Here is a 22142-nt window from a genome sequence, read left to right as displayed (position 1 = left end):
AGCGTAACAAGCCTGCTGAAAAAGAGGTCATGGACACGTTCCTCTGCCAAGTTCTCAAATCAAATAAAGTATTTAGAATATACATAACAAAAGAGGTTAAAAAAAAACCCTCTACAATGAAAACTTTAAATGTGTGAAGAAAGAGATTGAGAAACATACTAGAATTTGAAGACCTCCCAAGCATACAACTTGGTAGAATTAACATTGTGAAAAAAAGACTTTCCTACCAAAACAATTTACTGATTCAATAAAGTCACAATCAACATCCCCATCTCATTCTTCACATAAATAGAAAAAAAAATTCGCAATTTGATATGGAACAACAAAAGACTCAGAGTAGTCAATTAGTCCTAGATAAGTGTTTGTGTCTATGCATTCTGCTCATTTTAGGGGCCAAGTGCCTCTGTCTATGACCCCAACATTTATGTATCTGTTTCTATTGAGTCAATTTTGTTAGATATTAGAATGGCTACTCCAGCTTGTTTCTTGGGACCATTTGCTTGGAAAATTCTTTTTCTACCTTTTACTCTGAGGTAGTGTCTGTCTTTGTTACTGAGATGCGTTTCCTATATGCAGCGAAATGCTGGGTCCTGTTTATGTATCCAGTCTGTTAGTCTATGTCTTTTTATTAGGGAACTGAGTCCATTGATATTAGGAGATATTAAGGAAAAGTGATTGTTACTCCCTGTTACTTTTGTTGTTAGAGGTAGAATTATGTTTGTGTGGCTATCTTATTTTGGGTTTCTTGAAGGAAGATTACTTCTTGCTTTTTCTAGGGTGTAGTTTCCCTCTTTGTGTTGGTGTTCTCCATCTATTATCCTTTGTAGGGCTGGATTTAAGGAAAGATAATGTGTAAATTTAGTTTTTGTCATGGGATATCTTGTTTTCTCAGTCTATGGTAATTGAAAGATTTACTGGGTATAATAGCCTGGGCTGGCATTTGTGTTCCCTTAGGGTCTGTATGACATCTGTCCAGGATCTTCTGGATTTCATAATACCTGGTGAGAAGTCTGGTATAATTCTAATAACTCTGCCTTTATGTGTTACTTGACCTTTTTCCCTTACTGCTTTTAATATCCTTTCTTTGTTTTGTGCATTTGGTATTTTGATTATTATGTGAAAGGAGGAATTTCTTTTCTGGTCCAATCTATTTGTAGTTCTGTAAGCTTCTTGTATGTTCCTGGGCATCTTTCTTTAGGTTAGGGAAGTTTTCTTCTATAATTTTGTTGAAGATATATACTGGCCCTTTAAGATGGCTCTCTTCTATCGCTATTATCCTTAGGTTTCATCTTCTCATTGTGTCCTGGATTTCCTAGATGTTTTGAGTTAGGAGCTTTTAGCCTTTTGCATTTTCTTTGACTGTTGTGCCAATGTTTTCTATGGTATCTTCTGCACCTGAGATTCGCTCTTCTATCTCTTGTATTCTGTTGGTGATGCTTGCATCTAGGAGTCCTGATATCTTTCCTATGCTTTCTATCTCCAGGGCTATCTATCTCTCTTTGTATTTTCTTTATTGTTTCTATTTCCATTTTTAGATCTTGGATGGTTTTGTTCATTTCCTTTGCCTGTTTGATTGTGTTTTCCTGTAATTCTTTAACGGATTTTTGTGTTTGCTCTTTAAGTGCTTCTACCTGTTTACCTGTGTTCTCCTGTATTTCTTTAAGGGAATTATTTATGTCCTTCTTAAAGTCCTCTATCACCATCATGAGAAGAGATTTTTAGATCTGAATCTTGCTTTTCTGGTGTGATGGTGTATTCAGGATTTGCTATGATGGGAGAATTGGGTTCTGATGAAGCCAAGTAACCTTGGTTTCTGTTGCTTATGTTCTTATGCTTGCCTCCTGCCATCTGATTATCTCAAGTACTACCTGCCCTCACTATATCTGACTGGAGCCTGTCCTCCCTGTGATCCTGGTTGTATAAGAACTCCTCATAGTCCAGCTGTCTCTGTGATCCTGGGATTCTGGGTGTGTCAGAGCTACTGAGAGTCAAGCTGCTTCTGGGATCCTGAGATTCTTGTGTGACCACGCCCCTAGGATCCTGGGATCCTGGGTGTGTTAAAGAGCCTTGGAGTGGAGCTTCCTCTGGGTGTTATGGGACTTGCTACAGAGCTCTGGCCCAAGGTCTGCTCAGGGCTCCAGCACAGATCAGAAGGAACTGTGCCTCTGCTCATGTGGGGTTCCTGCTTCCCTGGATCCCGCTAGCCCTAGTTACTCCCAGTGGTGTTGGGACCAGAAATGAGCATTTATGACAAAACAAATCCTGGTAGAGATACCACCTCTATATAATCCCCAGCATTTTAGGCATTGATGTCTTTATTTATTTTTCTTGTTTGTTTGTTTTTTTTTTTTTTCAGACAGGGTTTCTTTCTTTGTAGACCAGGCTGTCCTTGAACGCACAGAGATCCACCTGCCTCTGCCTCCCAAATGCTGGAATTAAGGTGTGTGCCAGCCACCACGTCCAGCTTGCTTTGTTGTTTTTATATTACTTTAAAGTTTTCAAGCAAAATTACCAGGAAGGTACAGAGCCCCCACATATCCCTTGTGTTCCACCCTATAGCCACCCTCGCTTTCAGCATCTCTGAAAAATGTTTTATGTGTTACAATTGATGGGCCTGCATTGGCACATCATCATCACCTGCTTGGAAGTCACTCCTGGTGCACAATATTCTATGTGTGTGAAAAATAAGTGTGTGTGGACGTGCATTCACTGTGAGAGTGCTGTACACAGTGGTTTCACTCTCTTAGTATGTATGCTCCAGTTCCTAGTCCCTCCATAGTCCCTCCCAAGGCAATGCCTTGAAACAACTGTCTCCATAGGCTTTCCTTGCTTGATGTTGGAATAACATCACATACGTAGTCTTTGCAGAGAGGCATTTTTCCTGTAGTAACGTGTGTTTCGATTTCTCCCATCTGATTTAAGCCTTTGGGCTCTCACTTTAGCACTCAAACACTATCAGCATATAAATCCTGGGATGGGAGCTAGATCTGGGGTTCTAAACTATTCTGGGTGCTTCTATAATAGAGCTGTAAGTAAAAACTATTGACTAAGAAGAGAGTCTGAGGTGCTTGCCTGAGCACTATTCAAAGAAGGGACTGTAGGAAACACCTCACTCAGAATAGAAACCATAAGAATACTCTAGGACATGAGGGCTCCACCTTGGTAAGGAGTGGGAGGGGGAGGGCAGGTCAGTGCAACAGCTCAACTCTACACTGTGTGTGTGTGTGTGTGTGTGTGTGTGTGTGTGTGTGTGTGTCTGAGTGTGTGTGTGTGTGTCTGAGTGTGTGTGTGTGTGTGTGTGTGTGTGAGTGTGCATGAGACTGTGTGTGCATATGTGCATAAGTATATGTATGCATGTGTGTACAAATGTGTGTCTGGATGTGTGTGTAAATGTGTTTGAGAAAGTGTATGTATATGTGTATATGAGTGTGAGTATACATGTGTGAGTATGTGTATGTATGAGTGTATGTGAGTAGGTGTGCATATGAACATGTGTGTGTATATATGAACATGTGAATGTGTATATGTGAGTATGTGTGTGTATTTGATCATGTGTATGTAGGTGAGCATGTGTGTGTATATATGAGTATGTAAGTGTGTATATGTGTGTGTATATGTGAACATGTGTATGTGAGCACATGAGTGTGTATATGTATGTATATATGGATATGTATGTGCATATTCCTTCTCCTCCTCCCCTCCATGTGCTTGGCCTCACTGTGTTTCTGTGGACCATAGAAGACAGCTTTTGGAAGCAATTCTTCCCTCCACTATAGATTCCAGGGATCAGATTCAGGTTGTTAGGCTTTCATGGCAAGCACCTTTACCTGCTGAAACAGCTTGTTCATGCTGAACTTCTTTTCTTGGATGGTCCCACAGGGAACTCAAAGAGACTCACAGAGAGGAGCTCGAGAGGTTAGAGAACAACTACAAGGAGGCCCTGAAGGCAGAAAAGGCCTTGGCCGAAGAGAAACTAGGTACTGTCGGGCCCTGGGGGGATGCTGGGAGGAAGGTGGACAGCCTTCCCTGGCATCCCTATAGCCATGGCTTGGCACAGCCAGATGTCCAACATTTCCCTTCTGAGGCTTAAGGCATGAGAATGACTGAGAACGGAACTGCTTCATCACTGAAGCAAGAACGTGAAATTTTTTTAAGTGCATTCTAAAGTTCTAAAACTACAATATTACTATGATGCCTTCAGGTTTTCTTGCATGGAGAATGGCAGTGATCTCTTGAATGCTCACTGGGCTACTGTGATTGCAAGGCTCTGTAGTGCATAGTGCTATGCTGACAGAATCTCACTGTTTACACTGCTCTTGGGGAAAGCAGAGTGTGCACCCTTCAGATTTGGGGTTTATAGACTAATGTCCACAGAGAGAACGAGACACTCTACAACCTTCTTCCTCTGTTTGAAGTTAGTGTCTTATTTACACTTTGCTTGTTTTCTAGTTTCCTGAAGAGAATGTGTGGTTTTCATAACCACTGTAAAGGAGGAAATGATACAAAAAGGAGAAGCAGATGCATTGTGGGAGGTTCTGTTCCTCCTTCCCATAGATACAGATGACCCTCGGGGGTGGGGGGAGGTTGTCTTACTAAAACAGCTGAACAGAGTGTGGGAACTCTGAGATCTTGGAGAAGCATGTTTAGAAAGTACCTGGCCTCTCTCCCAGAAGCTCTTCATCCATCGGTTCAGGTGGGATACAATAACTGATAAGATTTTTGATAAGCTTCCAGAGCGACTTGGGAATCCCAAGACGGTTTCATCACCTCAGGGAGAGCTTGGGTGTGGAGCTGAAGAGTTCATGTGAGTTTTGGAAAGTGTGCCCACCGAAGGAATAATGACATCCTTGTTTTCTTTTCCTCCAGATAAGATGAGCAAGGAATATAAGTATCTGAAGAGTATGTTCCATGTGTTTCAGGTGAGATTCCAAACTGTATGGTAGGCTCTGAGAGCAAGAGAGGTGAGGCTCCTTCCTGGCTGAGAACTTGAGGATGACTGTAGACCTGGAGAGATTCTAATACTTCCATCCACAGTGTCACTGCTGTGCCCAGCAGGAATGAGTCCAGTGGCTTCCATGTTTGCTAAACCAGCCATTCAACTCTGAAGAGGCCTGTTGAGAAGATGGTGTAACAGCTGTTCACTGTCTTCTAAAAATGAAGACTGGGAGGGGGGTTAGGGGCTGGAGAGAGGGCTTGACAGTTAAGAGAACTGGCTGCTCTTCCAGAGGCCCCAGGTTGAGTTCCCAGCACCCAAATGATGGCTCAAAACCACATGTAACTACAGTGCCAGCAGACCGAACGCCCTCTTCTGGCCTCCTCAGGCACCAGTCCCACAAACAGTGCACAGACCTACACACCGACAAAAATACTTACACACATAAAACAAGACTTTTTTTTTTAAGTGGAGCTAACCACCAACAGTTACATGGAAAAGAAGAAATTGTCACTCACCAGAGGCACCCATGCAAACTGCAGTACTTTGTTGAACCATTCACTGAGCGAATCTACACTTGTATCCTCTTTTCTCTTGGGCACTTTAGGTCTTTCCCTCCTTTGTTGTGACTGCCTCTGTGGCTTTGGGATATCACTGTCCCTTTCCCACTGACCACGTGCTATTAGAGTCACTCCCGGTGACAGAACACAGAACTTCAAACAGTGGAGTACTGGTCAAACAGTGGACATATTTAAGGCCTTTCAAAGATTTGATCAAATTGCCATCCAAAAATTTTATCTCATTCCACATTCTACAAGCTGAGACCTGAAGCCATTTCCTTTCATCCCTGTACCAGTTGGGTTTGTTGTCAACTTGACACAAAATGGAGTCATCTGGGGGGAGGGAGCTTCGTTTGAGAACTTGCCTCCATTGCCTGTGGACAAGTCGGTGGGGCATTTTCTTGATTAATAATTGACATGGGAGTGCGCAGCCCACCACAGATGGGGCCGCCTCTGGGCAGAGAGATACAAAAACAGGCCAAGCAAGCCACGGGAGCCAACCAGTAGCCAGGACTCCCCTGGCACCAGTTCCTGCCTGAGTTCCAGCCCAATTCCCTCAGTGATGGGTTGTAATATGGAAATATAAGTGAAATAAACCTTTTCCCACCAAAGCTGCTTTTAATCAGACTATTTTATCACAGAAGTAGAAAGTAAAAGTGGACAATTCCCCAAACTTGATGAAGACCCAGAGCAGGCTGCCTTACAGGGAGATGCAGAGTCAGATGATTCTCAGACTCAGAGAGCCGATCTGTCTTCCAAAGAAGTCAAGATTCACAGGGTAAATGCTGTTACTAGAGGGCCTTTGACCTTCCAGCTTATCCCAGCTCTCCTCTGAGCTTTGCTGGAATGGGCTTTTTTATGTGTAACCCATGGAAGGGTCCCTCAGCAAGGCCCAAGTTAGGGGAGAGCAACGCCCCATGTGACCCTGTGAGTAACTCAGCAGTGTTCCCCTGTCATAGCGTTCCCCTGCAGTAGAGTTCCCCTGTCGTTGTGGATCTTCTCACCGGTGCCTTCGTGCTCCACAGGATAGCATTTACGAGGAAATGGAAGACAAGTGGCTGAGACGAAAGGCCGAATGGGAGAAAGATGAGAAGATGGAGCGGGAAAAGATCCTGCTACAACAAAGTGAGTCATGCAGAAGCTGCTGGCTTTTTCAATACTAGAGACTAAAAAAACAAACAAAACCCGCTATAGATCTTGACCTTGACTTGAGGGAAGGGGCCTTGGGTTTGTCAAGGGTCAAAGGCCAGAACTTCTGAATGAAAGGTGCCTCAGGTTACAGGAAACAGGACAGTGAGGGCAAGGCTTGCCTTTTTTTTCCCTCCTCCTCCTCTTCTTCTTTTTTTGAACTTCAGACACATTAATTAAGGGATCTAAAACTTACATGTTTGCCCATCATGATCTGGAACAAATATGGGTATTGGCATCTATAATGAAATATAGAACCTAAAATTCTAGGAGGAATTCATGAATTTGAATTTAAATTATTCAGGGCTCTGCTGCTGGGTCTTCCAACACTGAGAACAGGTGAATTTACCTTTGCCCTAAGGCTAAGTATGACTTTTTATTATGAACAATCTGACTAACCAAGAGCTTTAAAGAGAAAAAAATGCTAGAGAAAGCACAGCTATTACTTCAGCAGAGAAGACAGAAAGACAAACAGGAGACAGAAACTAAACCACACACCAAAGAAAGAGCAGATGCTGCCGACTGATCCCACATGGCTACTGTCACAGCACACAGGAGACCCACCTCACCCCATGCATCTCCCCAGCAGAGGTCAGAGCGCCCAGCCCAGGCTGAAAGGTTCTCAGGTTCAGTCCAGTCTGGAACCAGTACTGTTTTCAGTTATTCTAGGTTTCTCTTTGGCCTGCTTTCCCAGATTTTACACACAAACCTGTCGTTTCTTTCTCTCCTCCACAGAATGTAGAATAATAAAAAAGTTTGAGTTACAGTCGGAAGAAAAAAAGAAGAAAATGAATGAGTCCATCAGTGCTGTTTCTGATAACTTCGCTCGAGAGAAAGAGGTAACTGGAAGTAGTTGAGAGTAGTCTAGGTGGAGCAGCTGAGCCCACTGGGCCTATGTACTTGGGTGACTTGTTGGTCCCAATGGACCTACTCTCCTCTTTGTTCAACTTTCCTGGAAATATATGCAAAAAGAATGACTATTATAGTTTGCACTTGATTGCTTCCATAAACCATGACCAAAAGCAAGTGGAAGGAAAAGGATTTATTTCATCTTAAAAGGGGCAGTTCATCCTCAACTTCCAATGCAGGAAACCAAGGCAGGGACTTGAAACAGAAACCACAGAGGAACACTGCTTTCTGGCTTGCTCATTCTTATTCAGCTGCCATTCTTATACAGGCCAGGACCACCTGCCTAGTGATGGTACCACCCACAGTAGGCTGGACCATCCCACATCCTTTGGCTGTCAAGAAAATGCCCCCATAGGCATGCCTACAAGCAATGAGATGGGTACAGTCCCCAAATTGAAACCCCCTGAAGTAACTATGGGCTGAGTCAAGTTGACAGCTGAAGCCAAGTTGGAGGAGGATTGTCTTGGGGTCCTTTTTAGCTAGGCCGTCTTACATCAGGATTTTTGGAATGAAAGTCGTAATTAGGGAATAGCAGTACGTTAAACGTGCAAAAACTATAAAGTCCTGTGGTTTGTCAACATGGCCTCTCTGAATGCCACCCCTACCAGCAGTCCTTTCTATAAAGGAAGGAAAAGACATTGGCGTCAACTAGTCAAGGTGGTTTGGTCATGGACCACTCCTACTAAATCAGAGTGGCTATCTAAAAGCTAAAGTAAGGCAAGCTCCATGCACCTCCTAGCCAATAAGAGCATCATAGACAAGGTTTTCCCAAACAGATAGACACTGACTAAACAAAATGTGTTAGCATTCCAGCTCCCTCCAGTTCACACAGCCAATCTCTGAGTTCTTGGATGCAGCTGACATGGTCACCTTAGAGAGGCAGAACTCTGTAACACTCTCACAATTGGGCCATCAGCCACACACCTTCCTATCATAAGAGAGTGTCATTCTGGGATCAGGTCTTTGGCATCACCCTAAGTAAACAAGCTATAAGCTGTCTTAGATTCCTCCATCCTTTTCTTGCAAATGGAGAATTGTGCAATATTGTCAATATTTTGAATATTTCACTTATGTGTACATTTCTAACCATGGTGCTAATTCCTCTTCCATTAAACCCATCTCCTCTCATCTGCCCCAGGCCACCATTCTTCTGGTTTCTACCACCACAGACTCAATTTATCAGTTTTTGTCTGGTTTAAAAAAAAAAAGTTGGTTCTGTTGTTCTGATAGCATAACTTATGAAATAAACACAAATACAGTTCCTAGTTATCCTTGCAACATGCCCAAATCAACCTTTAAAAGTTTATAAAAACCAAATGTAGAAAGCATCTTCCTCAGCAAACTTCTAAAGGCAATGCAGACATGAAGACAAAAGTTGGTGCTTGTTAATCATCACACGGTTGAGCAGGGTTTTTTTTTTTTAATTCTGATTTTTTATTAGATATTTTCTTTCTTTACATTTCAAATGTTATCCCTTTAAAACAAAAACAAACAAACAAACAAATAAAGGCCGGACATGGTGGTGCATGCCTTTAATCCCAGCTCTCGGGAGGCAGAGGCAGGCAGATTTCTGACTTTGAGGCAAATCTGGTCTACAAAGTGAGTTCCAGGACAGCCGGGGCTATACAGAGAAACCCTGTCTCGAAAAAAAAAAAAGAAAAAAAAAAACAAAACAAAACAAAACAAAAAAAAAAAAACAACCAAAACCAAAACCAAAACCAAAACCAAAACCAAAAACAAAAACAAAAACAAACAAAAAAACAAAAACAAAAACAATGTTATCCCCTTGTCTAGTTTCCCCTTTGAATATCCCCTCACCCCCTTCCCTTTGCTCCCCAATTCACCCACTCTGATTCTGGTCCTGGTATTCCCCTATACTGGGTCCTAGAGCCTTCACAGGACTAATCGACTCTCCTCCCATTGATGACCGTCTAGGCCATCCTCTGCTACATATATAGCTAGAGCCACTGCTCCAGGTAAAACACTGCCTGCCATCTCTCCCCCCCCCCCCCCCCCACACACACACACATACTCTCTGAACTCTGCCCACCAAGGCAAAGGTGGCTTTGTCCTTCAGAGCCACAGAGATGGTGACTTGTTTATTCATCTTCCTGACAGACCCTTGGCTTCTTTGGGAAGGACCATAAAGAGGGGCTTCTATGGAACAGAGTTGTGACAGGGTAAAGAAACTCCATTTTGTGCTAGGCATCCATCTTGCTACCCACAGGCATTTGTGTGAGACTCCAGTTCCTTGGGGTGACTCAGTGCCTCTCTCCACCTAGAAATGTGCAGCTGTGACTCTAACTGCTTGTCAGCATCAGTAACCTCTTTATGCAGACATTCAAGGACCACCTACTCTTAGCACAGTAGAACCACGCTTGGCTTGCTTATGCAGATACTAGGTCATCTCCTGGTTTTCATCTTTAAAAATCCTTCCCTCTGTCCTCTTTGTGTAGCAATCTCAAATTTGGCTCAGAGAGTGTTGTCCTGCCATCAGGATCAATACATTTAACCAATTATAATCTAGATGGAGTCTGTGGTCTGTTTACAGGGGCCTCAGACTCCTTAACAACAGGCTAGCTGGGGACCAGGGTTCCACCATGGATACCTGGGACCCTTCGATGGGTTTTCCGTGTCAGTCTCTGAGGCTAGGTTTAGTTTTTGCATTTTCCAGCCATACCTTCAGTCCCCCACTTTGGCTTTCCTCCTCAACTTGGTTTGCACTATTCATTTTCCTCTCCTTTCTGCTCCCTCACCTCGGCTGACTTTCTCACACTTGATATTTCCCTCTTGCCCTTCCATGCAGACACTCTCCTCCAGTCTCTGCTGATTTTTCTATTAGTTAAATTTATTTTTATATTTATTAACAGTAAGCCTGGTATGGTATGGTGGTGCACACCTTTCTTTAATCCCAGCACTGGAGAGGCAGAGGCAGGCAGATCCCTCTGAGTTTGAGGCCAGCCTCCTCTACAGACTGAGTTCTAAGATAGCCAGGGATATGGAGAGAGACTTTGTCTCAAAACCACAAATACGTATATCCTTTCCTGATCACTCTTTCTGCTGGCCTGTTCCTTATGCTCCTCTTCAGTAATGATCTTTTACATGTCTCTGTACTTCCAGCCCTATCACAGTTGATGAGATTCTGCTCAGAACTTTCTCTTGGCAGCAGTCTTGTTCCTTTTCTCAACAACCCTCCCTTCCTGATGTGTCAGGGTGCTTTGTGGAACTCCCCTGCATCTGTCCAGATCATTTTATGACTCATCATGTCGGCTGGAACTGTAAGCGATGTTCTCTTCAGATTCCCTGTCTGGACCCAGACTGAATCACCTGCATCTTTGCCCCACCCCACCCCACCCCCACCCCACTCCATTCTACCCCACACTGCTGCTTCTTCATCCTTCTCAATCCTTCCACCATCATCTCCATCCAACAGAAAGCTCTGGTGACCACAAGGAGATCATGGGAGCATGGTGGGATTCCTGCATCTCAGAGATGGACTAGTGAGTGCTCAGATAACACCCCCATCTCCAACCTCAGACCCTGCCCAACCTGGGAAGGGCATGAGGAGAGCCAGGATAGAGCAGGGCCCACATCTGCTCAGAACCAGTTGAGGGGGAGGAGAAACAATGGACACACTCCACTGCCACCTCTGGCCCACCTAGGTCAAACTAGCCAAAAATGTTCCGATTTTAAAACTTAACGCGGACATAGAATGCCTAATGTCTAATGTATTGTTTTCCCCTAAAAATAACTGATAAAATATATTTATTTGTTTTTCACATTCATACATTCTTTTTATAAAAGTAGCTTGAGGCAGATCTTCCTCTGTAGCCCAGGTTGAAACCAGCTGATGTGCAACCCAGGATGAGCCTGCCCTTCTGGCCTTGGCCTGCGGGCACTGACCTTCCAAGCCCGAGCCCATACCCACTGTGTTCCTTCTCACTGCTCAGCAGAATCGCTTAGTGGAAAGGTCATACAATGTGCTTCTTGGTTTCCTGGCTTGTAATTTTTTGGATTGTTTTCATTTGTTGGATTTTAAACAAAGCTTCTATGAATATTTTTGTACAAGTGACTCATAGATATATTCTCTTCCTTCTCTTAGAGTGTATCACTGAAACTCCAGGGTACACAGAGGAAATCTATGGTTTCCACAGTAGAAATGTTTTACTTTGAGATCTGAAATATGTGAATTCTGACTGCACCGAATCCTGCACACTTAGGCCACCCAGTCATTAACTATGGCCATTATAGTGGGGATGAATATGAAGTGACAGTCACTTTTTATAAGTCTCTCTGATGACTAAACAAGGCCAGTTTTTCTAAAGTGTTGGGGGAGGACAGCATTGATAGATTTCTATCTTCTTTTGTTCCTGTTCATCCCTTCTATTATTTAAAAGATATGGATATTGGACTTGCAAACTTTATATGCCCCAGTACAGGGGAATGCCAGGGCCAAAATGTGGGAGTGGGTGGGTAGGGGATTGGGGGAGGAGGGTATGGGGGACTTTTGGTATAGCATTGGAAATGTAAATGAGGAAAATACCTAATAAATAATATAAAAAAGATATGGATAATACAAATATTTTGTATATATAGTTGCAATAAGAACTTCTACTGGGAGGGGTTGCTTTCTCATTTTGCAAACATTATTTTTCAATGTACAGAAATTTCTAATTTTGATGAAAGGCAGATTATCAATCTTTTCTTTTTAGAATTAAAAGCTCTTTCTGCCTTCCCCATAACACTACTGTCTATCATAATGCCATGGGTATTCTCTTTTTAGAAACGTGTTGATTTTAGCATTTCTGAGTCTATGGTCCATATTGAATAATTTTTTGTGTGTAGAGTGAAGTAGAGGTCATAGGAAATTTTTCTGTATGAATAGACAATTATTCCATCATCCTTTCTGAAAAAAGAAAATGTCCTCCCTCCTGAGTCGTCTTGATGTCCTCTGAGTGAAGGGCAAGATTCTCTTCCCATTCTGCTTAACCGTTTCTTTACACTCAAGGAGGCGCTGCACAGCCTTGGTGCCATGTAAAGCCAGTGAGATCGGGCAGACAGCCTGACTGGGCTACTGGTCCTTGCTTTGATTTTCCTCTTGTTAATTTATTTGTTAGCTTTGGTTTTGTTTCCCAGCATGGTCTATACATTTTCCATTGCCTTACACTTCTATGTAAGTTCTAGAGCTCATCACACCCAACAGTTGATAATGCTGCAGTTCAGTAAGTGTTAAACTCCTGAGTCCTCCGGTGGCTTCTTAATTCTCTAACCTTTCCAAATTCAATTGTTTTCAGGAGCTCCTAAGACAACATGATGAAGACATCCTGCAAATACAGGAGCTGAGAAAATCCAAAGAGGTAAGGGTTCCCATTCAGCTCTATGAAAGTAGTGTCTTCCAAGCCCTACACACTTGGGGAAATAAATGAATTTTACCCAGATCAGTATAGTTACTGGAGCACCCAAACCTAAGTGTTGAACTCTGTAGGTCAAAATGAATCTCAAACTCCATGTCAAGCAAAAGCAGCCTTTCTCAGAGCCAGCTGTGAACAAGGAGAAAGCAAAGGCTGCATGGTCATTAGTGTTGAATAACAGCTATGTCTAGTGACGCTTAAAACACAGGACTTTGAATTACAGAACATCATTATCTTAGTTGGCATTTTATTGCTGTGAAGAGACACCATAACCAAGGCAGCTCTTATAAAGGACATCACTTAATTGGGGCTGGCTTACAGGTTCAGAGGTCTAGTCCATTATCATGGTGGGGGCATGGCAGCATCCAGGCCCAGATTGTGCTGAAGGAGTTGAGAGTTTTACATCTTAATCCCCAGGAGGCTGTGTATCTCAGTTGTCATATGACCTCAAAGCCTGCCCTGACAGTGGCACACTTCCTTCTACAAGGTCACACCTCCTAATATTGCCATTCCCTATGGCCAAGCATTCAAACACATGAATCTACAGGGCTATACTATTCAAACTACAACAAATCAGTAACGGCAATTTGATCAAAAAGAAGCCTCAAGGTTCAACCAATTGGCTTGAGTCCATGGAAGCAGCAAGAAACCTCTGGAACATCACCAGAAGTTCTTTGGTGTGTTTCTCTCTATGAAGTCACAGCAGTGAAGTCACAGCAGTGAAGAAGGCAAGGCGAACCAATGCTGCATTGTTTTGCACAAAGACCATCGCCAGCAAAGCCCAAATGAAGATCAGCAAAGAGTGGCAAGGCGAACTAATACCTCACACCGCATCATCCACTGTCTGTTGGGTTATATTTATACCCCTTCCAAATATCACATGTTCTCTCAAGTGTCCAGTCTAGCAAAACATCACAGGCCCTTTTACCAAGCAGCTTCCAGAAAAACACCATGTGTCTGCCTCAGCAAAACATCCTCTCATGAGACAGTTTTCAGAAACCAGAAACTTCCAGTGCAGTCATCCATCTTGAAAGTTCCCATATAATCTCCCATGGTACCCTTCATGTTCCCCTGCTAGCTGCTTGCACTACATGACATGTTAGTTACCGAGCAGTCAGTATCAGCACGCTGTTGTTAACTGAGATCCCTATTTTATATCAGGGATCACTCTTATGGTATACATGCTATGGGTTTTGGTTAATATATAATGTCAGGTATCCATCATGACTGGGTCAAACAAAACAGTTTCTTGCACTAAAAATACTCTTTCCCAGCATCCTCCCTTCCATTCCCCCCAGCCACTGAACCCACAAACCTATTTACAGTCTCTAGTGTTTCGTCTTTTTCAGAATATCACAGAGTTGGAGTCAATAGAAAGAGGTATTGTAATAAAGAATATGCAGAATGGGGTTGGAGAGATGCCCTAGCAGCTCACAGCATTTGCTTGTCTTCCAGAGGAACAGAGCTTAGGACCTAGCATCCAAATCAGGTGACTCACAGCTGCCTATTAACTCCAGTTCCAGAAGAGCTGATGCGTTCTTCCGGTTTCTACAAACACCTACACTCACATGTGTACCTGCTTGTGTGAACACACACACACACACTAAAAATTAAATATAAAAATTTTTTAAGGAGAACACAAAGTTTGGAAGAATTAGAGGGTGGATCTAGCTAGGGAAAAGTGGGAGGTAAATATGATCAAATGCATTGTATTCTCAAAAAGTCATAAAAATATTATATCTTAAAAACAAATCTTTAAAAAAAAGACCATGCAGTGGCTGAGTGGCTGATGACCACATTGCCTGATGAAGGCTGCTTTGGCTGTAGTGGCAGTGAACCTGAAGAGCAGGACACAGGAGGGAGAGAAAGAGAAGGTAGAAATGGCAGTAAGTGGTACAAGAGAGTGTGCCTGAAGTTGGCGTGGTGTATGTGTTCCAAATGCCCTGGAGAAGGGAGTATTCCCGGGTTCCCTCTTGTCTTGGGGACATTAATTACATCAGCATGATGTCCTGAGGCTGCTTCCTCTTGTGCAGATCTTGGAGGCTGAGTTGCGGGCACAAGCTACTGTTCTGGAGACCCTGAACACAAACCTTTTCCAATGCCAGAAAGAACTCGAGAGACAGGCAAGTCCTGGTTAGACTGAGAACCGGGCTGGAGAGGAACCTGGAGAACTGCTGTTCTGCCCAGGAGCTATGTCCCAAGGGCTCTGGGGAAGACAGCTATTCAAATTTATCTTCTAGAAAACTATTGCGGCAAATCTAGAGAAATTGTTCCAGACAAAGCTTGCTGAAGCTGAAGAAAAGCATAAGTACAACATAAAGACCCCGACAGAAGAAAATAACTGCCTCAGGTATGGGATCTTCCCTCAGGGGTCCTTGGCTGGGTTGCTTTTGAGAGCAGAAGGTTGTTCAAGTGACTGATAGGTCAGGTCACCGTCTTGATCTCTGGGAGGAGGTAAACTTCTGGACCTGGACACACATTGTGGAGGTAGACTTTTCATATCTAGCCTTTTCTCCTGTGTGTCTGTTTTTGTGTAAAACACAGGTAAATTGTCAGTGGGTTCTGAGCTGCTTTGTCCCACGACTGAGGATTGTTTTTCAGAGTTCAGTGGGTTTTAGCACTCTGATTCTGGCTTCTGTTGAGACTAGTTGCCAGTCACCATCACCATTCCCTGAAGGGCCTTCCTAAACCACCAACTTAGAAGATAAGTTACCTATTTCATCAATTTCCATTGGAAATATGATCTCCCAAACACCACGTTTCACCAAATGTAAGCCAATTACTGTGATGAGAGAAGATGCTTCCTCAAGCTGGAAGAAAGCCAAATTCTCTTACCTACCTGCCAGCAAATACCCCCATCGCCTTTACCCGTCGAGGTTTCATGATATAGTGACCATCATTCCTTTTATAGGCAGATGTTAACCACAACCACATATGAGGAAACTTCAGAAGTTTCTGAGAAGTCCTCATCTGCCAGTCCCAACATGTATGAGTCTGACGTTCCTGAACACAACAGCAACAAAAAGCAAGCATCGTAGGTAACTAACTGCTCCTGGGGCTGAGCGACACTGCCCTGGGAGGAAGCTACGGACTCTTCTGGAGAGACGCACGGGAAGGCTGAGCTCTTGAGTTGTTCTGTACTTTTGTCATTTTTCACAATTTGCTTTCTTCCAATGGATAGAAATATTTGAATTCTTATCCTAATTATATCTTGGCTCTCCATTGAGAACTGGTGTCCTCTGTACTGGAGTCGGACTTCTGTGGGCTGTGTGCTATGCTCTTTTTTACTTTTCACATGAGACTAATTTGAAGGGTCTTCTTTTTGGGTGATCCTTGCATTTTGGGGTGTGACTTTTGTCCCCCTGAGGGTAAACAGCAATTCATTGATTTAATTCCAAAATCTTTATTCCCTCCCATATCAGACTTTTTAGCCCAGTGACTTGGGAAGAGTAACTGAATATTTACACTGTCTCTGACCATCAGGAGAACTCAAATGCCCACAGAGCAGGCAACAAATCCATGGAACCGGAGTGGGCACAGAGTAACCAGTCACAGAGGCAGGATGCTAGAGGAGGTCGGTAAACTCAGAGCCACACCCTTTTCTGACCATGGCACTTCTTAGACTCATTGGACTGCCTGCCACTTGGGTGCATGGGGTCATTATGATTAAAAAAAAATTCTGGTTTTTATGTGGAAGTGCTTTTAAGTGTTGGCAAGGAATGTCAAATGTTCACCACGTGTGAACATGCCAATTGTAAAACAAAACAACAACAACAAAAAAACAAACAAAGCAAAAACAAACAAAAGGATCCCCTAGAAACAGTAAGGTAAATCTATTTTTCTTAAAACAAAACAAAACAATACAGCTTTTGTCTCACTGACAGTTTACTTAGGAGGGAACAGGGAATATAAAAGTTTATAGGTACAGATTCAATAAAATATATACTAAAGAGTAATGCGTAGAACAACTCAGTTTCTTTTAAAAAGCTATATGAAAACATAAAAATAACCCTATACATTAATATGGAATTTGAAAAACAAACAAAATTCAAGATAGAGATCCTGCTAGATCCTGATTCAAACAGACTGTAAGAATGCAAGAAGATCGGGAGATTTTTAACACTGACTGGTATTTAATGTTCAAAATTGCTTTGGCTATCTAAAACGTACCTCATCCTTAGAGACACTTGGGTCTCTAAACTATTCATATGTAAGAATATTCCACCTCCATGGACCCAAGTCAGAGCCTCCAAGTGAGGGAGTAAGGCAGGCAGGTGAGGATACAGTCAGGGAGGACAGAGCACAGCACAGATGTTGATGTTGGAGGCTGTAAGCATGTGGCTTCACCATGCTGCCATTGCTTTTAGTTTTTGTATATTTATGAAATTTTTCACAATAAAATACTTGTTTTAGAAAATAAGTTTTGTTTTAATGTTATTATCCTACAAAACATAAATAAAACCGTCTTTTATAAATACTTCTAGAAAATAAACAAAAACAGAATTTCCTGATGGACTATTAGCTAGAAGTACATTAAGTAAAAACCTGTAAGTTACCTAAAAACTAACAAAAATAATTTTTACTCCTTTTTTTAAGGGAAAAAACCAAACAAACCAGGGTCAAATGTAGCTCAGGCTGGCCTCAAACTGGTTATATAGCTGAAGATGACCTTACACTCCAGACCCTCCTGCCTCTACATCCCAAGTGCTCAGTGTGGTCCACCACAACTGGCCTCATTTTCCTTAAATTTATCTACATCTACTTATCCAGTCACACGTTGCATGTATGGAGAGAGTGTGCTTTGGAGGTCAGAGGAAAACTTATGGGAGCCAATTCTTTCATCATTTTGGTCCCAGGGATCAAACCTTGTTACCAGTCTGTGCAGCAAGCCCCCTTACCCGATGAGCCACCTCACCAGCCCCCCATTCATTGAAGATATAACAGAAATGTTAACATTGGCGAGTTTAACTTTTGCTCATGTGTAGGCATGTAAGGAGAGCTGACATGCATGCTCACATGTGCATAAGTACATGTGTGAGCACACACATGCTTTGGCAGGCACATGCATGCAGTCTTCCTCAATCTCCACCATAATCAGGGAGGCAGGGGCTCTCGATTGAACCTATAGCTGTCCTCCGATACCACTGGTCTGGCTACACAGCTTGCACCAGGAATCTTATCCCCACCCTCCCAGTGCAGTAGCAATTATAGGAGGGACAACATGCCCATCGCCCATCGCTATTTACATTGGTTCCTGGGAGCTGAACTCAGGCCCTTGAGTTTGCTTGGCAAGTTCTTTAACCACTGAGCTATCTCCTCATCCTGGTCCAGGCTAACCCTTAACCACACTTAGCCTCAGAAGTGTTTTTACAGTTAATGCTCTCCACAAACAAGGGGACCCTTTCCTTTCCATTATCCCCCATGCTCCCTAATAGCTCTCACTCTGAAGGACTACATGAAATACCCAGAGACTAATGAAAAACTAACCTGGAAGAATTAGATACTGCACAGAAAAAAGTTTAATATTTTTTATTACCTCTGAGAATTTCATGCAGCAAAATGCTGATGATATTCACCCCTTTCTCACCCCAGGTCCCCGCTCCCATCATTCACCCCCTTTGTTAACTTGTCTCAGGTCCATGTTCTTTCACCCACTCTGTTAACTTGCCCCAGGTCCCTGCTCCCGTCATTCACCCATTCTGTTAAACAGGTTTATGTTCCAGTCTTGCTTTCTTACTCATGCATCTTCAAGTTTGTTTTTTTCAAGACAAGCTTTCTCTGTGTAGTCCTGGCTATCTCAGAACTTGCTATGTAGAGCAGGTTGGCTTTGAACTCAGAGATCCTCCTGCCTCTGCCTCCAGAGTGCTGGGATTAAAGGTGAACCCATGGAATTCAGTTTGTGTTGCCCAGCTATTCTTGGGAGAGGGACCTGCCTTGGAGTGTGATTAGCCTACCAAAGGTTGCTCCAATTTAAAAAAGCAAAACAAAACATACATCTAAGTGACAGTATACAAACTGGGTAGGTTATATTTAGAAATGTGTGTGTGTGTGTGTGTGTGTGTGTGTGTGTGTGTGTGTGTACAACAGTTAATGAGAAAGGAGGTCATGTATTTGAAATTGGAACATTACATAGAAGGATTTGAAGGGAGGAAAAGGGGAAATGATGTAAGTGTAACCTAAAAAACAAAAGAAATCCTAAAAAATAAATTAGACTCATCCACACAAAAGTGCACAGATAAGCCATGTGAACTGTGGAGAGCACACATCATTAGGGAGGGAAGAAGAGCTTCTTCCGTAGTGTGAAGGTGGGCTGTGTCATCTGCTTTCCCTTGTTCCTCCTGTCGTCTTTATTGCTCACGTCATAGTTCACGCCAGTCAGGATGCTAAGAATGTCATCTCCTCTGAAAAAGAAAGCAGCATAAAGCATATGGGGCAAGGAAGTGCCCACCGTCTCACTGGCAGTGCCCACCGTCTCACTGGCTGTGCCCACCGTCTCACTGGCTATATCCACTGTCTCACTGGTAGTGCCCACCATCTCACTGGCTGTGCCCACCATCTCACTGGCTGTGCCCACCATCTCACTGGCTGTGCCCACTGTCTCATTGACTATGCCCACTGTCTCACTGGCTGTGCCACCTTCTCACTGCTGTGCCCACTGTCATACTGGCTGTGCCCAGCATCTCACTGGTTGTGCCACCCACTGTCTCACTGGCTTTGCCACCCACCATCTCACTGGCTTTGCCACCCACTGTCTCACTTGCTGTGTCCACCCTCCCTCTGGCTGTGCCCACCACCTCACTGGCTGTGCCTGAGGTAGGTTCTCTAGTTCTGTCTCTCTCTCTGTCTCTAGTTCTGACATTTGCAGTTGAAAGTCACTGAATCAAGACTTCTCACCACTGTTCTGGCAACTCAGTTTTCTCAGAGCACACAGAGTTACTTTTGTGTACTTGGAATCTCTGCTGGTTACAAGAAACCAGAGTTCCAATGGAGGAGCTAGAGAAAGTACCCAAGGAGCTAAAGGGATCTGCAACCCTATAGGTGGAGCAACATTATGAACTAACCAGTACCCCGGAGCTCTTGACTCTAGCTGCATATGTATCAAAAGATGGCCTAGTCGGCCATCACTGGAAAGAGAGGCCATTGGACGCGCAAACTTTATATGCCCCAGTACAGGGGAACGCCAGGGCCAAAAAGGGGGAGTGGGTGGGTAGGGGAGTGGGGGTGGGTGGCTATAGGGGACTTTTGGTATAGCATTGGAAATGTAAATGAGCTAAATACCTAATAAAAAATGGAAAAAAAAAAAAAAAGAAACCAGAGTTCCTATCAGATTTGCTTTCCTTCTCTGTTAACCTATGTGTTCCTCCATGTTTCCCATGTTGCCATTTGGACCTCACAAATGCCTCCCTTTCTTCCCCCAGTACTCTCTGCCTAAATCAGCATTGCTCCTACAGGAACATCCACAGATTTCTACCAAAATGTAGGCAAGTAAAGGCTAAACATTTCCCATAGCTACTTCCCCACCTCTGACACCAGCTGTCTGAGCAATCTTGTGGAGCAACCTCTTCATCAATCTGCATAGCTGACATGGATCCTGTAGGACTCAGGGTCTGTGTTACAAAATGAAAGCACTGCAATGGTGTTCCTGTCTACTCTCCACATGCCATGGGAAATTCTCACTCTTCAGACACCAGACGATAAGACAGAGATGTAAAAGGAGCCCGTAGAAGGGCTCCTCATTGTTCAGCTATCAGCCGGGTGTAAGTGGGAGGGAACCTGAAGTATGGAGCCCTAATTTAACTGGAGATGAACCATATGCCATAGGGCTATCATCCCACACTTGTGGCTTCTTAAGCAGGTCAAATTAGTAGAGACATACAGATCCCCTGCTCTTCAGTATGGTCACAGTTTGCAAAGAAGATTCAAGGCTAGATAGCAATTAGAGGATTTCTTTCCTAATTTTTAAAAATTATATTTACTTATGCACACAGGCACATGACATGGTTCACATGTGGTGGTCATAGGACAATTTAAAGGAGTTGGTCTTCTCCACCATATAGGTCCCTGGGTATTTAACTCATGTTATAAGACTTGGAACCAAGTGCCTTTACCCAGTGAGCCATCTTGACAGCTCTAAAACATGCCTTCTGACAAAGCTGGTAATGGACAGTTCAACTCCAGGAAATGAGTAATTCTCTAGATGTTTTGTGCTTGACTAATTGTGGCTCGGCCAGCAAAGTTAATCTTTAGTTTTCCGACAGGAACACAGGAATGCTCCCCCTTGGGGGTTTATGGGTGCTCCCTCCAGTCCTCAATGCAGTCACGACAGCTCCGGGGTGCCTTAGGGTCATTAAGGGTTACTTCCCCGAAGATCCCATCGCCTGAACACACCAGGCCCCCATGGGCTGGGGAGTTGATGCCACCTGTGGTCGCCCTGAGCCCTGGTTCTTACCCAGCCAGCAAAGCCAGTAAAGAAAGGAGCTACAGTCCTCCGCGCCCTCCCGGGCTCCGCCCGCCATCCCCTGTGTGCCTTCGCGGCACTCACAGCGACCTCCGGGGCCGGGCAAGTATGCGCACGGCACAGTGGCCGGGGACTTAGGGTCCCGGGCTCGCGCAGCGTCGCGAGTAGCGCTCCGGTTACACCCCGCAGGTCACCTACCTGTCTGCCCCTAAGTGGCCGCTTGAGAGGCTCAGGTCTCAGAGACTTCGCTGCGTGCCTTAGGCTCCCCAAAATGGAGACGCCCAGAAACCGAAAGCAGACGTGGCAGCAGGCGCAGCATCTCTGAGCCCTGGCTGGCATCCTGGGCCAGGCTTTAGCAAAGACAAAGGTCCTCTGAGCAGTCAGCATGGCAGCAGAAAAGCGTTCTCTCCAGACCCTTACTTGACTTCATAAAGACAAAAAAAAAAAAAAAAAAAAAGTCTTTGGCTAGATATGTATCCCACTTTTAAATACAGAAAAACACAAGTAAAATAGCAAATATCTTTATTTCTACTGAAAAAATATAAAAGCAAAATTCTAGGCCTTTAGGCCAAGGCTTGGGAATGTGATCTCTGTGACTCAATGCTCCAAGGTATGCTAATCATAAAACAGCGACATTCCTCTACCCACCCGCTTCCTGGGTTCAAAGAGTGTTCATTCAAAGA

The 22142-nt window shown here is 43.7% G+C and overlaps 1 protein-coding gene and 1 pseudogene across 11 annotated transcripts in view; one reads left to right on the top strand and one right to left on the bottom strand.

The window, feature by feature from the left end:
- The window catches only part of Flacc1 (flagellum associated containing coiled-coil domains 1), a 39083-nt gene extending 21662 nt beyond the window's left edge, over window positions 1-17421 (top strand). For 3 of the 10 annotated variants that reach the window (XM_006495613.4, XM_030255466.1, XM_017321225.2), the window contains 8 exons: window positions 3880-3977; window positions 4867-4919; window positions 6519-6618; window positions 7417-7520; window positions 12885-12947; window positions 15035-15124; window positions 15242-15351; window positions 15913-17421. In XM_006495613.4, coding sequence (XP_006495676.1) covers window positions 3880-3977; window positions 4867-4919; window positions 6519-6618; window positions 7417-7520; window positions 12885-12947; window positions 15035-15124; window positions 15242-15351; window positions 15913-16039 — 745 coding nt within the window. In that variant the 3' untranslated portion in view covers window positions 16040-17421. Of the gene's footprint in view, window positions 1-3879; window positions 3978-4866; window positions 4920-6134; window positions 6475-6518; window positions 6619-7416; window positions 7521-12884; window positions 12948-14350; window positions 14637-15034; window positions 15125-15241; window positions 15352-15912 lie in introns of those variants that run through there. The other 7 variants (NM_175370.5, NM_001347056.1, XR_865219.3 and 4 more) reach the window with 7 other exon arrangements.
- A 1094-nt stretch (window positions 17422-18515) lies between these two features.
- On the bottom strand, window positions 18516-21706 carry Gm20257 (predicted gene, 20257; annotated as a pseudogene). Its single transcript, NR_045007.1, has 2 exons — window positions 21658-21706; window positions 18516-19402 (listed from the first exon to the last, which is right to left on the bottom strand). The product of NR_045007.1 is annotated as a predicted gene, 20257 (transcript).
- Between the last annotated feature and the right edge of the window lie 436 nt (window positions 21707-22142).

This window comes from Mus musculus, chromosome 1 (genome assembly GCF_000001635.26).
Source record: "Mus musculus strain C57BL/6J chromosome 1, GRCm38.p6 C57BL/6J".
In the NCBI taxonomy this organism is placed as follows: Eukaryota; Metazoa; Chordata; class Mammalia; order Rodentia; family Muridae; genus Mus; species Mus musculus.
The sequence above is the reverse complement of the archived record's forward strand: the minus strand, read 5'-3'. Positions and strand labels throughout refer to the sequence as shown.